The 16,145-nt window shown below is 36.4% G+C and overlaps 1 protein-coding gene across 8 annotated transcripts in view; it reads right to left on the reverse strand.

The window, feature by feature from the left end:
• SEC11A (SEC11 homolog A, signal peptidase complex subunit) overlaps positions 1–16,145 on the reverse strand; it is a 50,431-nt gene that overhangs the window by 4,356 nt on the left and 29,930 nt on the right. For 2 of the 8 annotated variants that reach the window (XM_068558332.1, XM_068558387.1), the window contains exons 3-5: positions 12,008–12,157; positions 3,457–3,576; positions 2,443–2,520 (exon numbers count right to left, since the gene is read on the reverse strand). In XM_068558332.1, the coding sequence (XP_068414433.1) occupies positions 2,443–2,520; positions 3,457–3,576; positions 12,008–12,157 (348 nt within the window). Of the gene's footprint in view, positions 1–2,442; positions 2,521–2,892; positions 2,942–3,456; positions 3,577–12,007; positions 12,158–16,145 lie in introns of all 8 variants that reach the window. The other 6 variants (XM_068558340.1, XM_068558355.1, XM_068558364.1 and 3 more) reach the window with 6 other exon arrangements.

Here is a 16,145-nt window from a genome sequence, read left to right on the forward strand (position 1 = left end):
ACATCTAGAAGGTACAGTAGGGGTAAATACGTGTCCCTGGGAGTTCTTGGGATCAAAGGTGCTGCTAAGAAAGGAGCCTCAGAAGGAAGAACTATCTGCTGATGCTCTGGGTGAAAATAATCTGTCAGATGTCAAAAGGGATCTACGTCTGGGAAGTTTGGACCCCAGTAGCTGCCTTAAAAAGGATCATTGTTTCTATCCCGGAACCGTCTGTTTCAAGCGAAGTAAAAAGTACATTTTAAAAGACTCCTCCAGGACTTCCCTGGTGGTCCAGTGGGTAAGACTCCATGCTCCCAATGCAGGGGGCCTGGGTTCGATCCCTGGTCAGAAAACTGGATGCCACATGCATGTCGCAACTAAGAGTTCAAATGCCACAACTAAAGATCCCACACGTGGCAACGAAGATTCCGTGGGCCGCAACTAATACCAGACACAGACAAAAAAATATATATATATATTAAAATAAATAAATAAATAAAAGCCTCCTCCATAAAACTGATTTCAGTCAACAGAGAGCTCAGTTACTCTGCTCCTTCCTTTATTTTTATTCTTCTTTTCGCTGTCAATATTTCTCTATTCCCTGATCTTCTGCCAGGCTTTCATCCTTTTCTCCTGTTGCTTTCTACTCGTCTTTGACTAACAGGTTCTCTTGTGTTTTTCAACTACCTGAATTTAGAAAGAATCACCACTATTCTTAGTTGGTTCAGTATTAGTTTCACTTTCTAAAAGTGTTTTATTACATGCTATAACATGAATGAACCTTGAAAACATTATGCTAGGTGAAAGAAGCCGGACATATTGTAAGACCACATATTGTAAGATTCTGTTTATATAAAATGTCCAGAACAGGCAATTCATAGAGACAGGAAGTAGATTAGTGGTTGCCAGGGGCTGCAGGGAGAAGGGGATGCGGAGTGACTGCAAATCAGTACCAAGTTCTCTTTATGGGGTGAGGAAATGTTCTGGAATTAAACAGTGGTGATGGTTTTACAACTTTGTGAATATAATAAAACTCGCTGTACTGTACACTTTAAAAGGGTAAATTTTATATCCTAATATATGTGAATTACATTTCAATAAAAAATTGTTTAAACTTGTTTTTATTTAGGGCTTTAGGCTTCAGTGTAAAATTTTTTAGTGTGCAGCTGTTTGAAAAAAAAAATTCCAAGGTTTGGGTACAGTCTGACTCTGAAATATAGTTTAGCATTTTATAAACACAATTTTCACAAAAGGAGGTGATGTGCCTCTTTATGTGTCAAGGTAAGTGGTGACATAATCAACGGAAAGTGAATTTGTACAGTTAAGATTCTGTGCTCCTGCTGTTCATGTCCCAGATGTTTACACTTCATGGAAAGTTATTTAATTCAGAGAGTACCAGACTGTAACATTTTTTTAATTAACAGCCAGAAAAAGGCCTATAACTTTCAATGTTGGGATTTTAGAAATAACACTGTACATAGTTTGGGACTTTTAAAAAATTCTTTAGAAAGACAAGTTACTTGAGTAAAAGAAAGCCTGGTTCCTCCACCCTTCCATAGGATGATGCATTTTTTTACCCAAACAGGGGGCCACAATGAGCAGACAGAGCTGCATTAAACACCTAAGAATCAAGATCCAGATAAAGGGACACTCTGGGAGGAGTACAAATAAAACTGTACAGCAGAATTTGTCCAAAGCCTTAAAATATGCTTATGTTTCACCAGGTCATTCCAAGTCTAAGAATTTACTGTGAAGAAATGATTGGGCAGAGGCACTGAGATACATGTAACAGGGATGCTCATCATAACACTGTTCACAATCAAAGGCATCTGACAATGGGAGATTGGCTAAATAAAAATATGGTCTTTCCACACAGTGGAGTAGCATACAGCTTTGAAAATGATGATATGGAAATAAATCTTTTGATTTATAGATACTAACAACATTGGAGGATAAAAAAGAGGTTATAAGCAGTATGACCATTCTCTCCCCACACACGAAATGTGTTTATGTATACACACTTATACATTAAGATCTGCATCTTTACACATATCGGCTAAAAGAACACAAACCAAAAAATTAAATATTTATGAAGGAACTGAAAGAAGTGACTTTGCTTTTTGATGACTGTTATTTCCTTACGTTTCTACAAGAATCTGTACATTTGCAATTAAAGGAAAAGCAAAAAGACTCTAAGAGGCTGATATTAGCAGCACTTTGGGAACTGAGGGAAATGGGGACTATCACTTCTCAGAAGCACTGATAATCTAATTTGAATTATAAAAGTATGTTTAGCTCCATCATAGGAAATCAAGTTCCCTTGAACTGGAGGTGTGCACAAAAAACCAGGTCTGCCGAAGACAAAACACACTGGTGCCTTTTCTGATCCGATCTCTCTGGCCCCAAACTGAACATCTCTTCTGTTGTAACTGAGGCAGCTTTTACTTAATAACTTGAACTTACTTCTTTATGGGAACACAGTTCCTCAGTTCCACTGTTCCACTGTTCGCTGGTGGAATCACTGAATCCACAGTGTCTGTCCTAGGTTAGAAGGAGCAGATGTTCTGACAGTGGATAACAGTGCCATGTGGCATCTGAAGAGTGAGAACAAGCAGCTACCCATCTCAGAAGTGTTATACCAGTAATTTTGCTATGATGGTTAAAAGGTGGGCTCTGGAGTCAGCCAGCCACTTACTATCATCAGTGTGACCTTAGATAAACAACCTAACGTGTCTGTGTTTCCTCATCTGTAGAATGGAAATATTAGGGTTGTTCTGAGGTTAAAATGAGGTAATACTTGTAAAGAAAGCACTTAGAATGAGTCTCTGGCACAGAGTAAGCACTAATAAATGTGAGTTATTGTTAATAGTATTAATAACATGAAGGTAGTAATAATCCCATACTTCCTCATACCAGTAACTTACAATTCCTGTCCTTCACTGATCTGTTCTCCTGATAAAATCTGAAATAAACAGGCTTAATATAACTTTTAAATTTCATTTGACCTCAATAATTTCAAAACTAGAAATAAAACAATATGGAATAAATCAACATGATGAAATTAATCTAGATGAACACTTTAAGTTGCTGACTCAGTAAACACTTAAGAAATGTAAGTTTCAAGAAGCAGGATTAATACCGCTCTGGATCCCCAGAGCCTAGCACAGTATTAGACGTCAGAGTACATGAAAGGTGCCCAATAACATTTCTGAAATGAATTAAACAGACAAATGAATTTTTTAAATTGTCACTCTAATTCATCCTCATCACTAATATTCTGTTCTTCTATAGCACCCCATATCCTCCCTTCTGGAGCAGTAAACCTGAAGTTTCAGATGCATTTTAACAAGCATACTTTTTCAAAGGACACAAGGTGATTTGGCTGAACCGGGACCAAACCATTATATTCAATTGTGTATGATCAGACAATATGATTGAGAGAGCCAATGTTTCAGTAAATCTCCCCTCTATACTTACCCCCTCGCTCTCCCCACGACATCTTTTTTCTCTAGCCAATGTTGTCCTTGTTTATAGAGGCCTCGGTCATCAACTGCATTATTATCTCCTTTGGTCAAAAACTTGATATGTCCATTTTGCCTTAAAAGAGTAAAGGAAACCCAAGTCACCAAATACCTTCATGCCATTTGAAAGTACAAAATTTGTTCATGTTAACTGAAAATTCCTGTGGAACTGTGGCATTTTATCATCATTCCCAATATCAAAATAATTATTTATTTAGCTAAAAGGATGTTCATAGCTATATTGTTTACAACAGGGAAAAACTGGAAGCAAACAAAGTCTAACAGGAGTTGAAATCTATGCAAGCATTAAGGACGATGATACAGAAGAAAATTTAATGACATCAGAAGATCATACAAATTTTATTAAGTGAAAAAATATTACAAAATAGCATGTACAGTATAATCTCATTTTTATATTAAAATAAACACAAACCACCAATATTTTGGAAATACAAAGCGCAAAGGAACACATTAAACTACTTAGTTTGGATATAATCTGCCAAACGAAGACTGTGGGAAACTACAGGATGACCCAGTTTCTTCAACCAATAAATTGCAAGGGACAAAGAAAGTTAGAGAAGGAATTTACAGATATAAATAAAAGACATTATAAAGCCATATCAGCCAACTGCAATTGAGGACCTTCTTTGAATCTGGATTCAAACAAATTGTTAAAAAAAGTTAAGACACAATTGGAAATTTGAACAAAGATTGGAAACTTAATGATACAAAGGAATGACTGTTCATTTTTTTAGGTGTAAGAATGCTAATTATAGTTATACTCTTTAAAAGCTCACTGGTTATGTTTTATAGCTATTTATTGAAATATTTACATATGATACCACATGATATCTAGGATTTGATTCAAAATAATACAGGCAGGAGAAGGGGAAGAGGTGGTAATGTAGGCAGAATTGGCTATAGATTAATAATTATTGGAACTAGGTGACTGGTACATGGAAGTTCATTATACTGTTTTGTCTACTTTGTGCATGTTAGCAATTCTTCATATGAAAAAAAAAGTAAAAAAGAAAAATATTAAACAGGGTCTAAAATGATAGACCAAGGTGTAAACAGCAGCTATCTATGGCTTTTTTTTAGCTTAACTTTAGCTTCTCATTTTTTTTTCTCCAACAAACATGCACTACTTTTACAAGCCAGGGTCTACAGAAACATCATCTTACTTGATCAGATAATTATTAATTTAATTCTACTAAAGAACCATGAGGCTTCTAGTAATCTAAAAATTTAACTGAAAGCAAAGTACATTTTACAGTTGATAAAGACTGTCTTAAAATTAACTCAAGTGAGTTTGGGTTAACAGCTACACTAGAAAGAAGAAAAATAGCTTTAACTCCTACTGACTAATATCCACTTAGATTCTAAGCCAGAAACTGGCTCTCTAGACACTAAATCATCTGCAGATAAAACTAAATTGGGAGCTGCTGCAAACACCAAAAACAGTCAAGTGCAAACAGTCTCATTAAAAATGAGATTCCAATTAGAAAAAATGCAAATATATACAGAGAAAAATAATCTGTAGCTGACAACTCAGTAAGTGAAAGAATATCTGAAAAATCCTGGAGGGTAAAAGAGGACAGGTGCCAAGGTGGGGCTAGCTGCGGAGTGAAAGTCAGGAGCAGCAGGAAGAAGAGTCCATTCAACCAGGAAATAACACCAAGAAAAGAGGCAGAAAAGTAAAGTATGAGGAAAGAAAAGCTGGGAAATGGGAAACTCCCCAGGAAAGGAAAGGGATGCTACGAGAGATCTGAGCTATTCCCAAAGACTTAATTTGTCAACAAAACAAACAAACAAACACAATTTCCCCACCTCTGGGATGTAATCAGGACCCACTACAGCTGTTTGAAAAAGCACAGGTTTCCTTCATCTACTTAATAGTGCAAGAAATATTCTCTGGTGGCAACCAGCTCCTATTAAGCCAACTATGAAGACCTACTCTAGCAATTCACAACCCACGAGCACCGAATCCTGATTGACAACACATTTATATGGGACTTTTCCCTCGCTAGCATAGGGACCAAATATTTAGTATTATCTATCTCCAAGGAGCTCAAAGCACCTAAAATTTAATTCAACCATCACAATACTGTGATGTTAGGAGGGAGGAAATAACTTAGATAAGATAAAGTAAGACCCCAAGAGCCAAACAGGTGCAAAATTATCTATCTATCTGCACAGAAAAAGCAAAGCAAAGGACTAAGCCACCCCAATGGAGAATTCTCCTTCTAAATACTTGATCACATGCCAGTATTCAATATCATCAAATTATAATACTACCTATAGGCTGAACTTACTAAATACATATTAGAGCAGGCTATAAAATAAGATAAAGTAAGAGTTTATATGTGGGAAAAATGTAAGTATTACAAATTGCTGACTAACAGGCTAATATGAGGAGCTATACACGAAAATTAAGTCAACTGATAAACATTTAATAGCTATCGCACCTTTTAAATTAAAAAACAAACTTCACTATCTCTGCTTTCCTAACTCGCCCATTTTGGAAGAAAATGGAAAGCAAGAAATAGGCGAGGGGAGAGGAGGATTCAAAGAAGTTTTTTGCTGTTTGCCACAGTACATATAACCTTACCTGCATGCATATCTCATAGCCCTCCTTTTTTTTACTTAATTAAAAATACAGTATTAATTATAATCAGTGCAGGAGGTGGTTAAGTCTTTTTTAAAAAAAAAAACAATGCCGGGGGGAGAGAGAAATTGGGAATATGGGATTAACAGATACACACTACTACGTATAAAGTAGATAAACAACAAGGACCTACAGTATAGCACAGGGAACTATATTTAATATCCTGTAACACGTTTAGTTTAAAAAAACAAAAAAAATAATTTTTGAAAAGATAAAATGATTAAGGGATAACACAATCTCCAAACAGAAACAAAAACTCCAATGCCAACCACTTTCTCACAATTTCCTATTGTCCCCAAATATTGGAAATTACTTAATGTTTCTGTTAAGGGAATTTTTCCTGAGCTCAGTAGTGCATTAGAGAGAAGCCCTTGATAACGTGCACTTTTCCACTGCCTAGTCAGATAGTTCAGGACACAAAATTAGTCTCATCTGGATAACAGGCAGGACTAGATGAACAACTACACTGGGCACAAAGAACAGATTCAAATTCATGGACCTAGTACCATCGTATTAAGTAGTACTTGGCAAGGTCATCTTTTAGTTCAGGGATTCTTTGCATATGTGGTAATACCAGGTATATTCTACCATATGCTCATGAGATAATCATGTTACAAAATAGTATTGAGGACACAGCTGACTCCAAGCTTCTGGGAAACAACTGAGGCAAACATCTCATTGTTTAGGTTATGTGCTGCTTGGAGGGCAGATATTCTACAGCTGGAGAAGATGGGAAAAAGTCAAGTATGGATTTTTCCAGATAGTTGCAGAAATAAGTTCTGATGTCATATCAGAGCTTTTCCCAGGTAGCTGAAGTCGTGCCCACAAACCTTGCCTGCCACGGTCACGGTGATGGAGAGCCAGTCAACACAATGCCGTGTGGCTCACAGGGTCTTGGTGCTCCGGCCTGGTGTCAGGCCCGAGCCTCTGAGGTGGGAGAACCGAGTTTAGGACATTGGACCACCAGAGACCTTCCAGCCCCACGTAATATCAATCAGCGAGAGCTCTCCCAGAGACCTCCATCTCAATGCTAAGACCCAGCTCCACCCGACGGCCAGCAAACTCCAGTGCTGGACGCCCCATGCCAAACAACTAGCAGGACAGGAACACAGCCCCACCCATTAGCAGAGAGGCTGCCTAAAGTCATACTAAGTTCACAGACACTCAAAAACACACCACCGGATGCGGCCCTGTCCACCAGAAAGACAAGATCCAGCCCCACCCACCAAAACACAGGCACCAGTCCCCTCCACCAGGAAGCCTACACAAGTCACTGAACCAACCTTACCCACTGGGGGCAGACACCAAAAACAACGGGAACTATGAACCTACAGCCTGCGAAAAGGAGACCCCAAACACAGTAAGTTAAATGAGAAGACAGAGAAATATGCAGCAGACGAAGGAGCAAGGTAAAAACCCACCAGACCAAACAAATGAAGAGGAAATAGGCAGTCTACCTGAAAAAGAATTCAGAGTAATGATAGTAAAGATAATCCAAAATCTTGGAAATAGAATGGAGAAAATACAAGAAACATTTAACAAGGACCTAGAAGAACTAAAGAGCAAACAAACAACGATGAACAACACAATAAATGAAATAAAAAATTCCCTAGAAGGAATCAATAGCAGAATAACTGAGGCAGAAGAACAGACAAGTGACCGGGAAGATAAAATAGTGTAACTAACTACTGCAGAGCAGAATAAAGAAAAAAGAATGAAAAGAATTGAGGACAGTCTCAGAGAACTCTGGGACAACATTAATTGCACCAACATTCAAATTATAGGGGTCCCAGAAGAAGAGAAAAAGAAAGGGTCTGAGAAAATATTTGAAGAGATTATAGTTGAAAACTTCCCTAACATGGGAGAGGAAATAGTCAATCAAGTCCAGGAAGTGCAGAGAGTCCCATAAACTCTTAGAGGAAAACATAAGGCAGAACATGCTATGACATAAATCACAGCAAGATCTTTTTTGACTCACCTCCTAGAGTAAGGGAAATAAAAACAAAAATAAACAAATGGGACCTAATGAAACTTAAAAGCTTTTGCTCAGCAAAGGAAACCATAAACAAGACAAAGAGACAACCCTCAGAATGGGAGAAAATATTTGCAAACGAAGCAACTGACAAAGAATTAATCTCCAAAATATACAAGCAGCTCATGCAGCTCAATATCAAAAAAACAAACAGCCCAATCCAAAAATGGGCAGAAGACCTAAATAGACATTTCTCCAAAGAAGATATACAGACTGCCGACAAACACATGAAAGGATGTTCAACATCACTGATCATTAGAGAAATGCAAATCAAAACTACAATGAGGTCTCACCTCACACCAGTCAGAATGGCCATTATCAAAAAATCTACAAACAATAAATGCTGGAGAGGGTGTGGAGAAAAGGGAACCCTCTTGCACTGTTGGTGGGAATGTAAATTGATGCAGCCACTATGGAGAACAGTATGGAGGTTCCTTAAAAAACTAAAACTAGAACTACCATATGACCCAGCAATCCCACTACCGGGCATATACCCTGAGAAAACCATAATTCAAAAAGAAGCATGTACCCCAATGTTCATTGCAGCATTATTTACAATAGCCAGGACATGGAAGCAACCTTAGTGTCCATCGACAGATGAATGGATAAAGAAGATGTGGCACATATATACAACAGAATATTACTCAGCCATAAAAAGAAACGAAATTGAGTTATTTGTAGTGAGGTGGATGGACCCAGAGCCTGTCGTACAGAGTGAAGTAAGTCAGAAAGAGAAAAACAAATACCGTATGCTAACACATATATATGGAACCAAAAAATAAAAAATAAAATGGTTCTGATGAACCTAGGGGCAGGACAGGAATAAAGATGCAGATATAGAGAATGGACTTGAAGACATGGGGAAGGGTAAGCTGGGATGAAGTGAGAGAGTAGCACTGACATATATACACTACCAAACGTAAAATAGATAGCTAGGGGGAAGAAGCTGCATAGCACAGGGAGATCAGCTCAGTGCTTTGTGACCACCTATAGGGGTGGGATAGGGAGGGTGGGATAGGGAGGGTGGGAGGGAGGTGCAAGAGGGAGGGGATATGGGGATATATGTATACATATAGGTGATTCACTTTGTTATACAGCAAAAACTAACACAACATTGTAAAGCAATTATACTCCAATAAAGATGTTGAAAAAAAAAAAAAGGTAGTATTAAGCAGATCCCAGTGTTGCATGGGGAGGAAAACATATGTTTATAAGACAAAAAGAGAATGACCCCCAACTTAACATTTTATCTCTGGATGCTAGGATTACAGGCAATTTTGTGTTTTCCAATTTCACACAGCATCATGTGTAAGAATAATAATGTAATAAGAATGTTCATAAGATGGAGATTCAATATATGAAAAAAAGAGTTTTATGTTATATTTACAAATTTACAAAGTTACATAAGAAGCAGATGGAACTTTTAATCTGAGGGCCCAGGGTTCAAGTCCCTGTCCAGGTGCCAAAAATAAATAAATAAATAAAATTTATTTAAAAAAAAAGTAGATGGAGAAGGAAAGGAGGAATGAGACAAGAGAGAGGTTAGCTGAACAATTCCTACCTCTATTCTTAAAGCTCAGGTTTTCACTTCTTAAAACAAGGTTCAGATGACAGAAACGTGTTAACAGTGCAAAAACCAGCTTGAAAACGTTCAGGACACATTTACTACAAAAACTTAATCCATTTTGGTTGTCATTTGGTCCCATATTTAAGAACAATGTTAATACTATTAAATCAAATGATTATTACAACCAGGTATTTTAGTCTTCCCCCCACCCCAAAAAAGGAAATTTGAAACTTCAGAAGATTAATAGGATCTGTTATTTAAACAGGCCTGCTAATTAAAGGCATCTCAAATGTTTAACGTAAATGACCAATAACGTCAGATTACAAATACCATACAGTTTAAAATATTCACAATTCTGTTAAATTTAAGGAATCTGTAATTGATATATCTGTCAGTGAACCTGTCCTGAAACAAGATAACTGTTTTAAAATAAAAGACTCGGGACTTTCCTGGTGGCACAGTGGTTAAGAATCCACCTGCCAATCCAGGGGACAGGGGTTTGAGCCCTGGTCTGGGAAGATCCCACATGCCGCGGAGCAACTAAGCCCGTGAACCACAACTGCTGAGCCTGCGCTCTAGAGCCTGTGAGCCACAACTACTGAGCCCACGTGCCAAAACTACTGAAGCCCATGAGCCTAGAGCTGGTGCTCCACAACAAGAGAAGCCACCACAATGAGAAGCCCACGCACCGCAACGAAGAGTAGCTCCCGCTCACTGCAACTAGAGAAAGCCCGCGCGCAGCAACAAAGACCCAACGCAGCCAAGAATAAATATAAATAAATAAATAAATTTATATATATATATAAAAAAGCCTATTCTAAAATAAATAAATAAATAACTCAATTTCAAAGGATCACACATAAAAATGGACAACTTCTGCTCTACCCAAAGCAGGGCGTGATTTTTTCTGATAAATTCAGGGGAAAGTTGGTGAGAACAAACAACACAAATATACTTTGAGAATATGGAAAACACTACCTGTACTGAATAAACCTTCTCAATAAATAAAAGTAAAATTAAAAAAACTAAGTTATTCCTTCCTAGTCACTAATAGAATGCAATATAAAAATTATAATCTTCCAATATACTGAAGTATGGAAAAAAAGAGCAGTAAGATCTTTATTTTATCAGTGAAGAAAGAACTCTTCTAAGCTAGAATGTTTACAGAGATTTTTCAAAAAGCAACAGTTGACAGTTCCCTCTTCTGGAAGTGGAGAATGTAAACTACTTGAGAGGGTGGTAAGCATGAGGTAGTATCTATTTAGGGCTTCTTCATACTCAAGAACCTACATCACTCCCACTGTTTTACTTCCCTCTGTGTGTCCTCCAGGACACTCCCTTTTCCTTCATTTCTTTCTTTCCTTCCTTCTAAAAGTTTTCCTTAACTAGAAATATTACAGACTTGGAATGGAGGGGGTGAGGAATATGTAGCTGCACAGGGAAGCATAGGCATAGAGCCCAGAGATCTTTTTTTTTTTTCCTGCATACTTTATTTTATTATTATTTTTTATTGAGGTATAGTTGATTTACAATATTATATTAGTTTTCAGGTGTACAACACAGGGATCCAAAACTTTTACAGATTATACTCCATTTGAAGTTATCTTAAAATATTGAACCCAGAGATCTTATAGTTCATCTTCCTGAACCTCTTTCTACTACAGACAGGGAAACTGAGACCCAGAGAGGTGACATTTTTTGCTCATTGTTATGTCCCTCCTCCACACCAGGAGATTCTCAAGGTTTTACATATATCTTTTTCAATTCTAAAATGCAAGAGTCTATATTTACAAGAATAACTTAGATTTCAGAAATTTTCTTTGGAATTTGAAAAAGTTGACAAATTTATTCTTATTTAAAATATCTGTAAGATTGCCTTAAAGGTTTGTTTTTGAAAGGTTAGGGCTACCTCGTCCATTATATCAGAAGATTCTATTTGGGATCAACCTTTGTGTCATGTTTTTTCTGGGGCTATATACAGACAGGGTTACTGATCTGGTTGGGAAGTGGAAGGGAACCAAGAAAACCCTCCAGAAAAGCCTTCAGGGAAAAATGAATTACTAAATAAGTATTTAGTCTTCCAAATGTTCACCAAACCTTCAGACATTCATAAAAATGGACTGGAAGAAGGACCTAGGAGTTCCCCACCCTTTCTTAATCTTTAGGCTATCAAAATTAAATGCTGCAGACACTAAAACATAAAAGTGTTTTAAAATAGAGAAGATATAGTTTGCACATACTTTTCATGAATCTTCAAGACTCGGTGAACTATAGGAATCTCTCTTCCTTCTATCCTAAAAACAACAATTTCTCCCACTCGTATGGGATCTTCAACTCGATTTGTTAGAAAGAGAAGATCTCCTCTATGAAATGCAGGTTCCATGCTGCCACTGGGAGGGAAAGAAGAATATAATAGCAAAAGAAAGCCTGAGATTAAATTTACTTTCAAAGTTAGATATGCAACAAACAATTAAAAGTATCACCTTTGGAATATACTTAATATCTTAACAAATATATCAACATAAAATGTGTATTGTCCTCCAAATATGGTTTCCTCAGACTAGGTATACTAAAGGTTTCCTTTAGTTAATAGCCTTCATTAACTAGTTCCATTTCAACCATTACTATTCAAAAGAACTGAAATTTTGAAAAGGGCAATGTTACTAATTCTTTAACCTTTTAAAATTTCAAATGACAAACAGAATATAAAAGAGTGAACTTTATAATCACTGTCCTTATTCTCACTTCATCTGAAAATGCTAAAAGATATTCAGATGAGAACTGGATCATCTTTTCCTGCCATTTATAAAGATACAGACCAAGATGACCTCATGGTTTCAACCCAACAAGAAGGAAAAACAGCTCATCAAGTCAAAGAACAGTCAGCGACAGAGATAATGCTTGTGCTATCAATTTATTTATTTAAAAAAGAGAAACAAGAAACAAAACCAAGGACAAGAGCAGAGATTTTTGCCTAAGAATTTCAGAAACAAGCAAAGAATTCAATTCCATGGTAATTACTGATGACAAACTTCTAGAGTGTCTTCTTACCTTTCACCTGTTCTACCTTATACCAAGTTCTTCAAAGGTCCTAAGATATTTGCACTAATTAATGAAACTTTTCTTTCTATAAAGAAGTAGCCCATCAGTATTGTTTTCAGCAACTCAAGCTCCAGTTTTCATTAACAATAAATTTAATAAGAAAAAATAGAAGACAAGGAATAAAATTCAATACAGCAAAAATGACAAAGTCCAGACACTTCTGTTTGAAGACTCTGGTCCCTCTACATACATAAGGGAATATGGTGGTGGTTCCCAAACTTTGGTGCACACAAGAATCACCTGGGAAACTTAAAAATCCCCACGCTCAGGTCATATCTCAAACCACTTAAATCAGAATGTCTGTGGATGAGAGAAGCAGGCATCAGTATTCTGTAAAGATCCCAAGTGATTCTAATACGACCAAAATTTGGGAACCACTAGAAATATGGATTTTCAGTACATGTTTATTCTTAAAAGTTTTGTTTAGGTTCCTCTTGGGGCAATGAGTTCCCTTTCTCAGAAGGTGTTCAGATAAAAGATAGAACATGTGTTTGGTGAAAATATTACAGAAGGTATTCTAGACATGAAATTTTCAAGTTTTTGTTTTGGCTGATTTTTTAAAATCAGTGACATCCTTTGTTCAAATAAAACCTTGCTTGAAAATGATATAAATGAAACAGATAAAAGCTGAGTTGTTCTGGGTGAATGACTCATCTTTATCGAGCACTTATTATATGCAGAGTGCTAATTTTAAGAGTTTTTTTTAAAAACAATCTTCAGAACAACTCTATGATGTAGGTACTATTATTATCCCAACTTTATAGATAAGGAGACTGAGGCTTAGAATGGCCTAGAGTTGTAAATTAAAAAAATGATAAAGGTGAGATTTGAACCAAGGGGGTTCACTCTCACTGTGCTAAACTGCTTCTGAGATACTCTAGAATTTTAGCAAGGAATATCATTATCATATTTGCATTTAAGAAACATCCCTTCAGAAACTACAGAGTATATAGAAGACATTCAAATATTTATTGAATTGATGAGTAAACTGGAAAAGATGAGAAGGTAAATTGGGAGACCAGATGTCCAGGCTATTACTTACAAGTGAATACTTGGTAATTATTAAAAGTGTTATTAAAAACATGGACACTGGAGAATGATAAGGGGAGAAGATTGAGAAAAGGATACACATACAGAATTACCTCAATTATGTAAGAAATAATATACATGAAAAAAGAGACTAAAATGTTAATAGTAATTATATCCCAGAACTATGGGTGACTTAGTTTCATCTAGATTTTTTTTGTGTTTACAACATTTCATATAATGAAAATATATTAACTTTTTTCTGATTATAAAAGCATTTTTTTTAAAGGTCACTACAACAGCCCAGGCAGGAAATGATGAGGGCTTGAAATAGAATAACAGCAGGGAGGACAGCTAAAAAAGGGTAGAATAGAGAGAGGGAAAATAACAAATTCAATGACCAATAGGCTATGACAGAAGGGGGGATCAAGAATGACTCCTAGGTTTTTAACATTGGCAATTGAGCAGATGGCCGTGACAGTCACAGAAATAGGAGGAAGAAGAACAGGTTTTTGAGAAAAGGAGATGAATTTTACTTTTATTAGGTGGAGTTTCAAGTGCCTGGTCAACATCCAGATAGAGATGTTAGTGTAGGATGAAAACAAGAGTGTAGATTCAGGGAATAAAGTTGGATTAGAAAAAAAAAAAAGATTTAAAAATTCAGATACAGATGGCAATTAAAAACAGATAAAAGCATGTGGTAAGAGGATCATTAAAGAAATAACCAGGGGAAACTTTTTAAAAATTAAATAAATTATTGATAAACTTCTTACTGTTATCTGATTAAACTATACTTTTAAATTTAATACATCAATCATGATCAATTTTATAAGAAATTATATATAAATAATTTATATATAAATTAAACTGGGGAATTCCCTGGTGGTCCACCAATTAGGACTCCACACTTCAACTGCAGGGGGCCCGGGTTCGATCCCTGGTGGGGGAACTAAGATCCCGCAAGCTGCGCAGCTTGGCCATAAATAAATAAAAATAAAAATAAAAATATAAATAAAAATAAATTAAACTGACTTCAGCTTCACAAAGGGGGAAAAAAATGTTTTCAATGTTCCCTGAAACTTCAGTTAATAAAATAAATAATAAGAAAGTATTTTTGTCTTTATCCCCAGTGGTTTCACGAAAGTCCTAAAAGTGGATTCTCAGTTGGCCTGAGTCCTCTGAGGCACATTTGGTTCCAGGTAAAAATTATATTCCTTGAAGTTTTATGAAATCACATAAATAACACCCAATCACATAAATTACCTTTCTCTAATGACTACTCCCTCCAGTCTTGACCAGATTCTCTTCTAATATGACCTGGTCTCTTTTCATTTTTTTTCTTTATTCCACACCGGCAATCAGAAAAGTTTAGTATACAAATAACCTAGCTACCAAATAACTTATCCAAACACTCCTTTTAAGCCCCAACTGATATTTTCAGGACCACCAAAATGTTCCACAGGTGCTTACTCTAATCCCCTATTCACTCCATCATTCCCAGTTTAAAGGTCATTAGATTGTACTTAAACATCTCCACTGAACAGAACTCAATCTGAAATAATTCCAGAAGAATCTCCAAAGAAGCCTCCCTGGGCCTTCTCTCTACAGCTTTTCCCCACAGTGCCAATTAGTGTGGCTTCTCCTTCTGTTAGTGTTTGAACACTTCACAAATTGAAGCTCTCCACTGAGTTCAAGACTGGGAACTTAGGGCCACATAATTTTAAAACTGGAAAAGTCTTCTGACATCATCTAGGTCTAGCCTTCATTTTATAGATGAGGAAACTATGGTTCAGTCTATAAATGACTTGCTCAAGGCTGTAGTTAGACAATGAAAAAGCTAGAGACCCAAGTCTCTATACCCCTAGAATAGTACATTAAATGCTTTCCCAGGTAATAAACTCCAGACATTTCATTGGATCTCTAAAATCACAGTTGCATTTGATTACTAATAAATTCAGACCGAGGGTATGGGTATGAGTAAGGGAGGAGTAAGATACTGGAGACCCAGTGCTTCCAACCACTTGTTGCTGGAAGTATATCCTAGTATGACAATGAAAGAGTCAAATTCATCTTGTTAAGAATAAGGTACTATTATCTAGACTTTAGGTAATGTTAATGATTCAATTTATTTTATATTTATACTCCATTATCTCCAGAAAAGACTTGAGATAGCTTACATAATTAAGCCCCAAATAAGACAGAACTACAATGATTCAATTAAATAACCAAGTGGTAATTCTCCAAAAATGA

This window comes from Eschrichtius robustus, chromosome 1 (genome assembly GCF_028021215.1).
Source record: "Eschrichtius robustus isolate mEscRob2 chromosome 1, mEscRob2.pri, whole genome shotgun sequence".
Classification (NCBI taxonomy): Eukaryota; Metazoa; Chordata; class Mammalia; order Artiodactyla; family Eschrichtiidae; genus Eschrichtius; species Eschrichtius robustus.